This window comes from Fundulus heteroclitus, chromosome 9, assembly GCF_011125445.2.
Source record: "Fundulus heteroclitus isolate FHET01 chromosome 9, MU-UCD_Fhet_4.1, whole genome shotgun sequence".
Taxonomy (NCBI): Eukaryota; Metazoa; Chordata; class Actinopteri; order Cyprinodontiformes; family Fundulidae; genus Fundulus; species Fundulus heteroclitus.
In genome coordinates, this window is record NC_046369.1 from 2,269,080 (window position 1) to 2,283,427 (window position 14,348).

Sequence of the window (14,348 nt, forward strand, 5' to 3'; positions counted from 1 at the left end):
ATAAAAAAATCTTCATAGAGTTAAAAAACAAACCTGCAGGAACCTGAATGGTTACAGATTTTTATAAAAACAGCTGACAGAGAAGACTTTTCTGTTTCATCATCTCATCTTTTTCTGCTGAGTTTTAATCACACACCTCATTTAAAGAAGAAAAACATCTTTCTGTCATGAACTGAAACTTTTGCCGTTGTTCTTTTCCTCTTCTTGTGGATTTGTAATTTCTTAGAACTGAGCCGACAGTTAAACCCTCTGAAGAAAAAGGGTCTTATTTTTAGATCCCTTGTTTTATAGGTTTGTATTTATCATGATGCCGATGCGCTACATATTAAAACGTTTAGCACGCTCAGCTGTAGGCATGCAGGTCAGTTTTTAGATTAAAAAAATAAAGTGGACAAAGAGTTTCTGTGCAGGAAACGGGTTAACCCAAATATTAGCTCTGTGAAAGTGGTGGAATATAATATAATAATCTTTGTCATTGCAACATACGTTCCCTTGAAACGTGTCCTCTGCATTTAACCCGTCTGCCAGTGAACTGCGGCGCCCGGGGAGCATTCTGGGGCTAAGGGTGTTGCTCAGGGGCTCCAGGGTAGCAGTCTATGGGATTTAACCTGGGAAACTAAATAATAATGATCCAAATTTCTGATATACTTTTTTTAATGCAGCAAATTTTTGCTTGTAATCATGGAAAATTATTATTTTCCCCCTCAAATTTACAACTATTCGCCATCAGAAAACACCCAAGTATTTAGAGCCTCTGGCTCTAAGCCACCACTCCCTATATAGACAATTTAGCAGGTAAATTGGAAAATTAAGACCCAGAATGAAACTTAATTGCCTTTTTTATTTTTTATTACTGCACTACAGATATTTACTAAAAGTAAATGAGGTCCACTGGAAATGCTGATTTTTGACGCGCCAGCGCGCCGTCCGTCCTCATACAGTTAATGTTTGTGTGACAGTATCAACCTAACAGGTTTATTTTTCCACTAAGCAACTTTTGCACCTAAGGAATCATCTCAGAAAGCTCAAACTGCTGCACTAAACTACATTTTACTCATAATTCTGATAAGAAATGGGAGTTTGTTTTCAAAGGGACGTTATTCTGCCGTTCTGATCCAAACTTTTCAGCGGGAAAAGTTCAGCATTCTCCGTTTTTCTGGGTTTTTTTTGCTATCTCTGGTCCGGTCGTGTCTATCTCTGCGGTCTTTTCTGAAGATGCTATCAGTCTCTGGCTCAGCGTGTTGCTCTGCAACAAATCCTCATTGTTTTAGTATTAAACATTTTTTTCCCCCCGTCTTTATCAGTTGTATGCCGCACAGACTACTTAAAGTTGCTGTGGTAAATATTTAATACTGGGTTATAGAAATAAAACTGACCTGATTACAGCGACGGAAATCAACAAATAGAGGCCGACTCTTTTTTTTGAGCTGTTTGTGGCTCAGTGGTTGAGCTGTTCTCCCTTAGCTGTAAAAGCAGGAATTTTTCCTATTCTCTAAATCTATTTAACAGCTACCGCTTGTTTCAGTAGGTTCTGTGGCTGCAGGACGGTTGCTGATCTGCTCAGCTGACTTGTCACTTTGCTGCATGTTGCTGCGAGTCCCACGTTGTGCAGAGTGGGTCAGATCACGGCTTGTGTTTTGGTCGTGGGCTCCAGCTTCCTGGACAGCGCCGTGAGGATGAGGTTGAACTTGTTGTAGCGGTCCGATTGGTTGACGGCTGCTCCGCGGCTCCCCCACAGCAGCCGCAGCTGGAAGTCTGTTTTGAAAACCTCCAGCAGATCTTCGTCACACTGGAACCCTGAAGAAACACGGAAACGTTTGAGTGAGACAGGAAGAAAAAAACTAACAAAAGGAGAGTAAAAACTGAGCTTGTTTAGGGTTTCCCCCCCTTTACCTTCCAGGACCTGCTCCGCGTTGGACGTGTAGTTCCGCGCGTTGTGGGCGACGTCGCGTGCGGCCTCCAGGTGGCGCAGCATGATGTCGCATCCCTGGTCGCTGATCTCCCAGAGCTCCACGCCTTCGGGCTTTGTTGACGGCCGCTCCATCAGGGTGAGCAGAGGCAGGAGGAGAGGGACGCAGACCACCGAAGGGGAGGAGGCTGGAAGAGGGTCCAGACTGGCTTAGATCATAGAAATGCACCGAGAAAACCAGATTTTTCGGAACACTACAGTCAAAAAGTGCGTCACAAGTCGTACCGGACTATGAGTCGCATTTATTTATACATTTATTTCACACAATCCAAGACATGAAAACTGAACATTTAATCTGGTAAGGCAACTTATTCAGTGGCACAGCTGCATCCACAACCGGCTGAATAATATGAAACATATCTAGGAGGTTGAATTTAGCACAACAAGCCACCACTCCAACCAGGAAAGTTCTCGTTAGCGCATTTCGGTCTAATTACGCCGAAATTAGACCGTGAGCATATTGGTGCTACATGCTAAGCTAACAGTACGGCACAGGTGGATCAGAGAAGTTGTAAACTGCCCAGACAACAGAGCTGTAAGCTAGCGCTAGCTGCTATTAGCTTCACAGACTAATATCAGGTTCTGTCGCGGTCTGAATTCTTCTGGCTGCTCCAAACAACGCTCTGCTGCATGAATGCAGACTGAAACAACATATGTACGTCTGTTCAGTCTTTGTTGTCTATAAGTTAATGTTTTAATACATTTTTAAGTGGTTCAAGGGCAGCATCATCACAAGCCTAGAGCGCCCTCCTGTGGCTATATACGGTAATGTTTACTACTTGGTTCATGTTGTTCAGTATGATTCACCATTTAAAATTTAAATATATGTCGCAGGATCGGCCAAGCTATGAAAACAAAGTGCAACGTATAGTCCGAAGAATACGTTACCTCACAACTAATACTTGAACCCATATTTACTAGTTGTGAAGTAATGTATGTAGAGTTGCCTTGAGTTTATTTTTTTCTGTTACCTTCGCCTTCATACAGACTCTTGTAGAAAGGCTTGAGAATTTTCTCGTAGCTGATGGCGGTCTGCGTGTGGTTCCTTCGTAGAGTCGTCCAGGTTTCCTCCAAGCGGCTGATCTGGAGGAACAACAACAAACAGTAACTCAGAATGAGGCTGTAAATGATTCATAGAGGCAAACAAATTAGTCGCCCTACCGACTGACAGATGCAATAAAAGTCTTGTCTTAAAATTAGAAACTTTTTACTGTAGCAGCAGAACCTTTCACCGGATAATGCAAAGAAATCCAAACCTTTAATCTGATTACATTTCCCCAAGAGGTTAGAGAAATATTTGTTCTAAACACAAACCCAGATAGCAGAATTATATTTTTTAAACCTCTGTGCTGAAACAGCAGTTTGTCTTCTCTAACATTAAGGTTGGAACATAAAGAAGTCAGGGGTCTGCAACCCATGGCTCCCTAGACCCTCCACTGTGACTCTTAATACCTTTGTCCAAAAAAGCTTAAGAATTAAGGCATGTTTTAAAATGTAAAAGGTATTAAGATAAAAAAATGCTTTTTTTCACTGCATTTTCAGGCAACATATGAATAAGATTTCCACAAAGAATGACACTAATAGTGTAAGGAATATTCTTATATATATGTGCTTTTCGGGTGTCATTCTCTATCAAAATTGAGGAAACTGTAGTAAAGCTTAAAGCAAAAATATAATTGTTCTTTTATTTAAAAATCAAAACAAGTTTTCTTTGGTGGCCATTATAAAAACTGCTATAGCTAGTTGGTTTAGCTGAAACTAATGGCCCTCAGAGCTGCAAAGGTTGCAGGTCCCTGATCTCGTTAGGAGACTACCATACCGAAACCACTTTATTCCTAAAGCCTAACAAAAGACAGTAGACTAATGTGCAGCACAAATGTGAGAGAACAGGAATAAAACAACAGCTATAAGTTGATACGTGGGAGCTGAGAAACATTTTAAATAGCAGAGGTAAAAAGAAAGGGTAAAAAATTAAGACAGGGATGCTAAACCTCTTTGGATTAAAAGCCAACCACCTCCAGCGTTGACATGTGAGACAAGTTTTAGGCTCCAGTTTTACATTTAAATTAGCGTTGCTGGATTTCTTCTTTTGTTTTCTTACACTATTTGGATCATGGAGGAAAGAATTTCTGGTATTGTGTTTCTATTTTATTTGACCTTGTGTTTTGCATCTTTATCTCTTTTGAAAGACCCACCAATGACCCGATTTTACTTTACAGGTGAAGCACAAGAGATTTCCTTTTGAAAAGCTTCTGGTAGAAGACTTCCTGATGCTATAAATTCTAACAAGGTTCCGACGGACACTGGCAGAGAAAGGGGCCCACTGAATCACAGACCCTCCACCATGCTTAAAGCTATAGGGTTGGCGATTTTTCCGGAAGTCTCCCCCCAAGTCCCTTTTTGAATTAACTGAGCATGCGCAACACCGTCTTACCAGCTCTTCCCCTCCTCAGGGGATTCGTCTGAGAAAAATCTCCTAAATCCACTCTGGTCTTATTTCTTTCTACTGATTCCTTCCTCCTCTTCTCATAAACATGAACACGGATTCGCTTCTTGTGACTCTCAGCCAGTGTTGGGTAAGTTACTTTAAAAATGTAATCCGTTACAGTTACAAGTTACTTTGTTTAAAATGTAATTGTAGTGTAACTTTTTCGATTACTTTTAAAAAGTAATGTAACTAATTACTTTTGATTACTTTTTGATTACTTTGTTTTAATGAGTATTGACCCATGTTCAACATTTAATTTTTGAGAACTGAATGTGAACCTTAAAAAAGCGGAATTTCCTGTATATCCAATCAGTAGTTTAAGGACAAGAGTCAGCAAATGCAAATTCTGCCCTGTAAAACAATGACAGCACAATTGTTGCTGTATGATCTGAAGCCCAATTTGGAGCTTTTAAACAGCCTTTGAAAAACTTTGATAATTTGCTGCTGTAATATTATAGATTTTTTTAGAATAAAAAGCTAGCAGACGTGCATAATTAAAAATAACAGAAATACAATTATAGAGCATTCAGTATTGTAAGAAAGCCCACACTGTTTCTGGATAAATACATTATTGTATGAGTTAAGTTCTGTTCCGTTTTCTGCCTTTTTCGTTGTAAAACGGAAATGTCCCATGCTCCTGAATGCACCATAGCTTTCCGACGCTCACGAACGCAACACTGTGAACGCTGAGCTGTCTGTGGACGCGCGTTTGATTTTCCGCTTAAGACAAAGTTTTGCAGTTTCACAACACACGTCGGCTCTCACTGTTTATTGTTGTGGGTGAATAACAAGAGGTGGCTGTCAACAAGCTTGAAGGCTGTCATTTTTGATGCGCTGCTTGAGCTGAAATAAAACCGTGAAACGTTTGCTCGCTTGCTGTTCTTTCAGAAGGCTCAGGACAGGATGGATCATCAGAGTGATAGAGACAAGGAGCCGTAGCGGGACACGGCGATACAGGGCGCAAAGCGCAAAGGTTTTTCTTTATATTTTGAAAAAAATGTAACTAAATTTGTAATTCTTAATATTTTCGGAAGTAACTGTAACAGAATTACATATTTTCTCACTGTAACTGTAACGAATTACAGTTACTCTTTTTTTGTAATTAAATTACGTAACGTCGTTACATGTAATCCGTTACTCCCCAACACTGCTCTCAGCCATGTTCAAAGTTTACGGTGAGAGCAGCGGAGATACAATGGATGGCTAACACCGAAGCTAACCTAGCCGCTAAACTAACCGGATATATGAACACTAGAAAGTGCACATGCGCTGCCAGCAAGCGGAAACTCAGAAGGAAGGAGCACACACAACCAATCTCTGCTCTTCGGACCGAACGGCAAAGATTGGTCAGAGTTTTTACAGGCCTACAATAGTTTTTTAACCTTCTTTTTGTAAAAACATAATGTATTTACTACTTTCAGGATGGAAGGACGTACAAAGTCAGTGTCGTCTGACCAAAGCTCACAGTTAAACTGTTATTTATACCCCTGGTAAACTGGAAGTAGTGGTTTAATACCAAGAAGTTCCTAAAAACTCGGATCACCTTGAAGAATTAAAGCGTCAGATTACAAAATGTCTAACTTTATCGCACCAATCATTGTGCAACCGTTGTTTTAGTTAATTCTTTTTAATGCGGGATAGTTTACATTTAGATTTTCTAAATAAATCAGATGGTTCCCGCTTCTGTTCCAGCGCAGGACGGCTAGTAAATGTGGCTGACGTCCATGAAAAAAGGATTTATTTAATATAGATGACGTTTAACGGGTTGTTGTTTTTCTTTTAGTTTGGGTGAAAATTCTTTCAGCCTCTGTCCAGATTGTGTCCGAGTTACCTGCTGCATGTCCAGAGCCTTCATGAGGGCGGCGAACGCGAACAGATCGCCCACCGCGTCCTTCAGCTCCATCGCCACGAGGATGATGCGATTCAAGGTGGACGCTCGCTCCTCCACGGTGCCCGTGCATCCCAGGATGTCCACGGCGACGCCTATGGCCATGGTGTGGTGCCTGGGCGTAGGATGGAGACAATGATTACCAACGCAAGCAGGAAGCAGGCGTCAGATTTGATGTGAGATGGCCTAAGTTGTGTTAATTTTAGCATTTCTGCAGGAAGATAATCTGCTTTAAAACCCCTGCATTTAAAGAAAGGAGGTGAATGCACTGCAAAAACGGAAATAAAAATAACTTTAATTTTCATGAAATGAGTGTATCTGTTCTTGATTTGAGCAGGTAAATAAGATGATTTGCCAATGGAATAAGATTTTTGCACTTAAAATAGGAACAACTCATTATATCTAATTATCTTATTTTAGGGGTCAAAATACTAATTTCATTGGCAGATCATCTTATTTACCCGCTCAAATCAAGAACAAATGCACTAATTTCAAGGGATTTTTACTTATTTTTAGTTCTGTTTTTGCAGTGTACTCGATCTCCAGCACTGCAGCGCTCATCGTAGAGGCTGTTTGCTGCCTGCGGTGCGTACCTTTCCATCAGGTCCAGCCTCAGCTGCCGGCCGTGGGGCAGCGTCACCAGCTCCAGACCGGACGAAACGCCCATCCGACCTTTGAGCTGCGGAGTCACGCCGAGGATCCTCGCCACCTGAGCGGCAACAAAAGTTTCACAGGCGGCTGTTAAAACGGCTGAAGGTTTATGCCTCGGCGTGAGTCGATAAGGCGGTAACGTTGTCTTTGTTCTTCTCTGAAACAGCAGCAGGAACCTGCAGAAGACGACCCGTGCGGCCGCTTTCTATCGTAACACGGCTGATTGTCGGTGAATGTTGGTGAAGAGGGTCGTGTTAAGTGGCGTTTTACCTTTTTCTCACTTTTCTGCTACAGTTAATCCCCAAACCCATTTATACCCCTGACAGATTTTGTGCTTATAAAACATATTCCCTCAAACTGGAAGTGATGTTAACATCTCGGGGTTTCCCACACTGCAAAAAGGGAACTAAAAATAAGTAAAAAATGTCTTGAAATTAGTGTATTTTTCTTTGATTTGAGCAGGTAGATAAGACTATTTGCCAATAGATTGAGATTTTTGCACTTAAAACAGGAACAATTCATCTCTAAATTAACGTAATTAGACATCCTGTACTTGAAATAAGACGATGGAGATGAATTGTTCCTATTTTAAGTGGAAAAATCTTATTCCATTGGCAAATAGTCTTATTTACCTGCTCTAATCAAGGAAAATACACTCATTTCAAGAAATTTTTACTTATTTTTAGTTCTGTTTTTGCAGTGTAAGGGTCCTGACTAAAATCTGAGTCTGTGGGGTGAGCTAAAGATTAGGGTGATGGTTCAGAGGCCTCTGAGCTTTGGTCAAAGTACCAACATTATGACGTATTGAGAAGGGGGAAAACATACCTTTTCAGTTGCCATTCTAATTAAAACAAATATATTTTTAGAGATGCTCGACTCATTATGAGAAATTTTCTAACCCAAATCTGCCAGGTGTATGAATAAAGTGTAAGATAAATAAAATCAGCAGTTTCTAAAGTGAACGGCAGCATCCCATGAATCCTGTAAGCAGTAACTGATTAAAGCCTACAGCTGAAGAGCCCCGTGTTTATTTTTTAGTATTTTAAGATGATGAACTATTTCTAAACCTTTGCTTGACCTTCAAGTTCCCACAATGAACAAGTGAAGCTAAATCTAGAAATCTTTCTAGGGTTCATCTCATGTTTTTGAAACATGCTAATGCTAGCCTAGGATGTCCATTCATGCTCTCATAAACAGGCTTCGGAAAATTCTCGTTATAAGACGTTTTTACTGCTGCATTTTTCTTTAAAGTCGTTTAAACTGAGTGGACCGCCGCTTGTAGCTGCGCACTGCTTGTCAGCTGGATTAAAGGAGGCTGCTACCCTTTCCCTTTGCTACAAATACGGCTGTTAGATATTCCTGGCCTCAAAGAACAGAGCACCACCCATCCTGGGTATTAAGGTGAAGATGCTGGTTTCCAGCAGCTGAAAGGCCTGTTTGGTAAATGGTGCCGCATGAAGGAAATAAACGCATTTGTCAGTGTAGCAGAAAGATAAATGGATAAAAATCTACAACCAGTGACAATCCTGTTCGTCCTATCCAGTGGCGTCTCTGGCATCATAAGTTAAGAGGGGCACAAAAACTCAACACCAATTAGCAGAACATACGTTTTTCATGATGCATACAACCTGACTTTGATCAATTTCAAATTAAACAGATAAATTAGCATAAACCAACACACTGGAAAATCCTTTTTATATAAACTTAATGTAATTTAATTTTTATACATACAATTATAAATGAAGGCTCACTCATAATGTTAATTCATTGAACAGAAAAGATTCACATCAATCCTTCAATGAGCCAGCAAGGTCAACCATCACTAGATTAATATTTGGTACTATTATCCATTTTCCTGTGTTTTATTTTGTTTTAGGTTTTCCTACATTTTATTCCAACTTTTGTTTTCCAATGTTTTAACCATGTAAGGCAGTCTGCATCGTCCTTGTACTAAAATGTGGTATATAAATAAACCTGCCTTGCCTTAACAATGCAAAAACGGACTAAACTAAACTAAAAATAAGTTAAAATTTTCTTGAAATGAGTGTATTTGTACTTTATTTGAGTAGGTAAATAAGAATCTGCCAATGTAATAAGATTTTTGCACTAAAAATAGGAATAACTCATCTCCATCAACTTATTTCAAGTGCATTATATCTAATTATCTTATTTTAGGGGTAAAAATACTCTTTCCATTGACATATAATCTTATTTACCCGCTCAAATCAAGGACAAATGCACTAATTTCAAGAAAATTTGAGTTATTTTCAGTTCTGTTTTTGAGTTGACGGCTGCACACCACCCAGCAGAACGTAAACGTAACGTTTGGACTTCCAGCATTTTGATTGGTCGATCAGAGCTTGGGGCCGTAGGATTTGTGTGTTTTTTAGACAAACGTCAGTGGGCCGGCCTATAGAGGATTTAGCCTCTGAGCTTGTCAGTTTTCTGGCAGACTTAGATATTTAGACACAAATGTTACTAACAGAATTTTATTGCTAAGGGAATCTGTCTTTTTTTTTTACAATATTGCTCCATAAAGAACAATCCTGTCCCACTGAGAAAGGCCACAGGTCAGTTCTTAGTGAACAAACTATCCCCCAGGATGACAGGACAGGGCTGAAGCGTTGTTGCAGCAGAGAAACAACCGTCCAAACACAAATTTCCTCCCATTTCTGGCCTAAATCTAAATCAGCTCACGTTCAAGGGGCCTGCCTGGACTCTCTTCCTAAATGCTGGGATGCTCAGACCTTTCCTGGGTCGCCGCAGACACTGAGCCTACCTGGCAGTCGGCCATCAGCAGGTGTCTGGCTAGACTCTGATGGTTGTGGCTCAGCAGCAGCTCCTTCGCCCTCTTCAGGACAACCATCTCCAGCGGTTTGTTTTCAGGCGGCAGCAGACGGGACTCGAACTCCGACGGCCTGAACGTCGATTCCGTCTCCATGACCGGCTGCAGAAAACCCCCTCTAGCCTTTTCCCTCCTCCGAATATCCCCTTCCTCCCCTTCCTCCTCCTCCTCCTCACTCGTGCTCTCCAAGGCTGCGATGGCGTGATGGTAGGAGCTCCTGTCCAGCGCCTTCTGTCCCTCCGCCTCGTCCCCGCCGTCGCCCGTCAGCCTCTCCACGTAGCCGCACACCGCTGCCTTCTGGGACTTTCCTCGTTCCCAGTCCGGTCCCTGCGGGCTGCAGGACCTCCGGTCAGCGGGGCTTGGCTGGAGGCGGTCCGTCCTCCCTGGAGCCGCCTCTGAATCGGGACTCGGAACGACGTCTACAGGGGAAGCTGCAGAACCGGAGTCTGCGGGAGGAAAGTGCCGAAACTTGTGGGGCTTCACTGGAGGAACGGGCGGGCCTGTGGAGCAACAGACGTGGTTATAAATACTAAATAGGATGGACTAAATCCTGAGTGGTCTGCATCAACCCTCCAGACCACTCAGGTCTTCTGGCTCCAGCCTGCTCTGCAGAACCAGAACTAAACAAGGAGGAGCGGCATTTAGTTCCTATGCTCCACTTATCTGGAACAAACTTCCAGAAAATTGTAAAAGTGCGGAAAGCCTGAGTTCCTTTAAATCAGGGGTGTCAAACTAATTTTGGTTTAGGGGCCGCATTCAGCTTGATCTGATCTCAAGAGGGCCACACGAGTAAACTCATTGCAAGATTAAATAGAACTAATAAATGTGGACTTGTTGATTTTTATATTAAGTTAATTTCACTTTTACACAATATATTATGAATAACCTCGGCGTTTTTAAGAAAAGTATGTGCAATTTCAACAATACTTTTACTCAGTTAAACATTTACTTGTGCATTATGCATAAGAACTGATCACAGTGATTATACAATGTTGAAAAACATTTATTCACATTTTTTGGAACTTAAAAACACTGTCCTGCATGACAAAATACATCAAACAGATAAAAATTAAGAAATGATTTGAATTTTTCCACACCTGAAGCTTAATCTGCTAATTAAAACACAGCGCCCCTCGTGGACAATATAGGAACTGCATATTTTCAATTAAACAAAATACACGTTTTTTTTCAATAATTGTTTTATCATTCTTTTCCTTTTATCTTGTCCACTTGTGAAAGTCAAATCTGATGAGCTCTTTGTGGCATCTTATTGCCACAAATTTTTTTTTATTATTTTTTTTTTTTTATAATGATGCATTTAGCCACAGGGCCGGATCCGGCCCGCGGGCCGTATGTTTGACACCCCTGCTTTAAATCAAGATTAAAAACACATTTGTTTAAGATTGCCTTCAACTGTTCTAGTTAACTGAATCTACATTTTATTCCTACTTGCTTTTATTCTGTTTTATTTTGCTATATCTTAATCATGTAAAGCACTTTGCATTGTCTTTGTACTGAATTGTGCTATATAAATAAATTTGCCTTGCCTTGCCTAAATCCAGCTTCTAGAGCCCGAAACACCCAAAAATTAAACGAGTTGACCAGATTTTAGACCAAATAAAATATGTTGTCACCTCCATTCCTCCAGGGAGAGGCCAGGTTTTCCCCAGATGTGGAGCCCAGAGGAGGCGCGGCCAGGTTGGCGCAGGGCGGCATGGGGCAGGGTGAGCGGGGCAGACGAGCCAGGGCCACTTTGCTGGGTTTGGGAGGCGGTTTGGGACACAGCTGGCTGTCGGAGCCCCGGATGGCCTGGCCTGGAGACACAAACGTTACGATCTGTGCTTCTGATCAGCTAGAGACAAACTCATCGCCCTATGACTGCACACTGCAAAAAAAATATAGAAATAAGTAAAATATTCTTTAAAATGAATGTATTTGTCCTTGATTTGAGCAGGTAAATAAGATGATTTGCCAATGGAATAAGATGATTGCACTTAAAATAGGAATAATTCATCTCCATCGTCTTATTTCAAGTGCAGGATGTCTAATTATCTTATTTTAGGGGTCAAAATACTTATTCCGTTGGCAAATAATATTATTTACCTGCTCAAATAAAGGATAAATACACTAATTTTAAGAACATTTTACTTATTTTTAGATCCGTTTTTGTAGTGCAGAGGCTAATTTTATTTGCTACACACATAAAAACAACGAGTTATTAACTGCAAAACCTCCACAGAAGCTTTTATTGACTCCCCTTTGCAAATCTTTACATCATTCAGCCCTCCTGCTTATTTATAGCGCTGCCTAATTTATGAAAGAAAGAAAAAAAATCAGAAACGTGCATAAATAATTTATTTATAATTCCAAACGGTGAGTTTTGTGTTTTAAAAAAACAGTCCTTTTTGTGCAAATCAATCTAACTTGAAGCTTAAACTTGTCGTTAGGAAGCAAAAAGTAAAGCAACACTGCAAAGAGGGAACTAAACATAAGTAAAAGTTTGGCGAAATGAATGAATTTGTCCTTGATTTGAAGAGGCGTGTTTAAATGATCTGCCAGTGGAATAAGATTTTTGCTCATCTCCATCTTATTTCAAGTGCTGTATATCTAATTATTATATTTTATCTTATTCTATTGGCAGATAATCTTATTTACCTGCTCAAATCAAGAACAAATACTAATTTTAAGAAATTTTTTACAGACTTTTAGTTCCTTTTACAATGAATATGGGTGGAAACATGCAAAAAGCCGCACAAAAATGTTAGATTTTACTACAAATAATTGAAAAAGGTATATATTTAGCAAAAACTAATTTCTTACATAGAAAGTAAAACTTTTGTTTATGCCTCTTACATCTTATCTTCTCAGAGATTCTCATTTCCTATCAGAAACAAACGTCTTGACTATTAAGTTGAAATCCACACCTGAGCGGGGTATGAATAATTCTGGGCTTATTCACCTGCTCAGAGCGGGACAAACACTCACTTTTACTGACTTTTAGTTCCCTTGTTGCAGTGAACACATTTGTTAATAGGAATCAAACTTAATATTGTAAGAAATGCACCAAAAAAAAACAAAAAAAAAACAGAGATGTCTGCTCACCTGCCAACTGTTCTGCAGATCTGCGTTGGAGCGACGGGCTCAGCACCGGCTCACTGCCGGTCCGAAACACCGGCAGCTTGGGGCCGGTGCCGGGGAGCAGCGGGTCGGGGGATTGCTGCGGCTGCGCTTTGCTTCCTACAGAAGTAAAAACAATTAAAAAAACACAGATTATTTTTTTCTTCTGGCGCCATTTAGTATGTATGAATCTGTTCTTTGCACAGCTGATCATCTATGTGTGGAGTAATGCTTATAAATATGAACAGTTTAAGACACATTTCACGTTGTGCTGACTGAATCCTTACCCAGAGGAAGGAAGCTTTCTGACTGGTGCGCCTTCAGCGGACATCGCTTCTCCTGGACCTGATTGAGACTCGCCGGCTGGCTGCCGCAGCGCTCCTTCAACCTGAGAGGAAGGAGCAGACAAAATATTTCTACTCACAAAGCAAACGTCTCTGTATATTCAAAGAGGGAACAGCTGGCAATGTTTTCTAATGTTCCGCTTCAAGCAGCTAGACGTTTTTTTTTTTGGTAAAAGGTTAAAAAGAGCTGGGAAAATCTTCCACTAAATAGAGAAAATAAATGCAGCAGCTGCAACGGTTCATCCGATGCGTCGGCTTTTGATTGTTGCACTGACTGCATGCGTTTCTGTAGTGGCCATTTTTAGAAACACCTTGTTTTGCCCTCAGCGACGACGCAAATTGGAACCAATGGTCAAAAGCATTCAGAAAAAGCTATTTGCAGAAACTAAAGGCTTAGACAACTTTATTTGTCATTCGGTATGCACAAAGTGCGTACAGAACGAAATTTCGTTTCGTACAGCTTTTGTAAATCGCAGTAGAAGTGAAATTACAGCTTTAGGTGCGGCAGAGATTTAGAAGTAAACAGTAGATTTTAAATATACAGTATACAAACAGTTGAAATGTAACAAAAAAGAGACATTATTTGTGTACAGTTTGGATTGTGCAAGGGCATTTGTGCATGAATGCATTTGTTTGTGCAATTTTAAGACTAGGAGTCCAATAGCATTTTTAATGCTATATGAGCTACAATGATGCTAAAATGTGCAAAAAATGCAAATGTTGTGCAGAGGCGTCCAAACTGGAGGCTAAACTCCTTTAACAGCTTTACTAAGCAAATAGCATCCGTCTCCGCTGGTGCGGTTTGCCTGTGACCTCTTAAATTGTGCGTTAATGCGTGCAATATGGGAAAGGTCTTCTATAAATGTGCGTAAATTAAAGCCAGAGCAGATTGCGTTGTCATCCTGTTTCACAGATTGTGGATTTTGCAGATATTTATGATTGTGGATGCTTCACGCGCAGACGTTTAGCTCTATAAAGAAATATCGCTATACTAAGCGACTTAGGTCAGGCACACCTAATCACTGCGCCACTCGGATCCTCTTCAG

The 14,348-nt window shown here is 40.6% G+C and overlaps 1 protein-coding gene across 5 annotated transcripts in view; it reads right to left on the bottom strand.

Annotated features, from left to right (window-relative positions):
- Positions 1 to 1,176: 1,176 nt before the first annotated feature.
- The window catches only part of bcar3 (BCAR3 adaptor protein, NSP family member), a 103,588-nt gene continuing 90,416 nt past the window's right edge, over positions 1,177 to 14,348 (bottom strand). For all 5 annotated transcript variants that reach the window (XM_036140821.1, XM_036140823.1, XM_036140822.1 and 2 more), the window contains 9 exons: positions 13,246 to 13,346; positions 12,944 to 13,078; positions 11,476 to 11,655; positions 9,776 to 10,341; positions 6,939 to 7,054; positions 6,289 to 6,460; positions 2,941 to 3,052; positions 1,894 to 2,097; positions 1,177 to 1,797 (listed from right to left, as the gene is read on the bottom strand). In XM_036140821.1, coding sequence (XP_035996714.1) covers positions 1,619 to 1,797; positions 1,894 to 2,097; positions 2,941 to 3,052; positions 6,289 to 6,460; positions 6,939 to 7,054; positions 9,776 to 10,341; positions 11,476 to 11,655; positions 12,944 to 13,078; positions 13,246 to 13,346 — 1,765 coding nt within the window. In that variant the 3' untranslated portion in view covers positions 1,177 to 1,618. The remainder of the gene's footprint in view (positions 1,798 to 1,893; positions 2,098 to 2,940; positions 3,053 to 6,288; positions 6,461 to 6,938; positions 7,055 to 9,775; positions 10,342 to 11,475; positions 11,656 to 12,943; positions 13,079 to 13,245; positions 13,347 to 14,348) is intronic.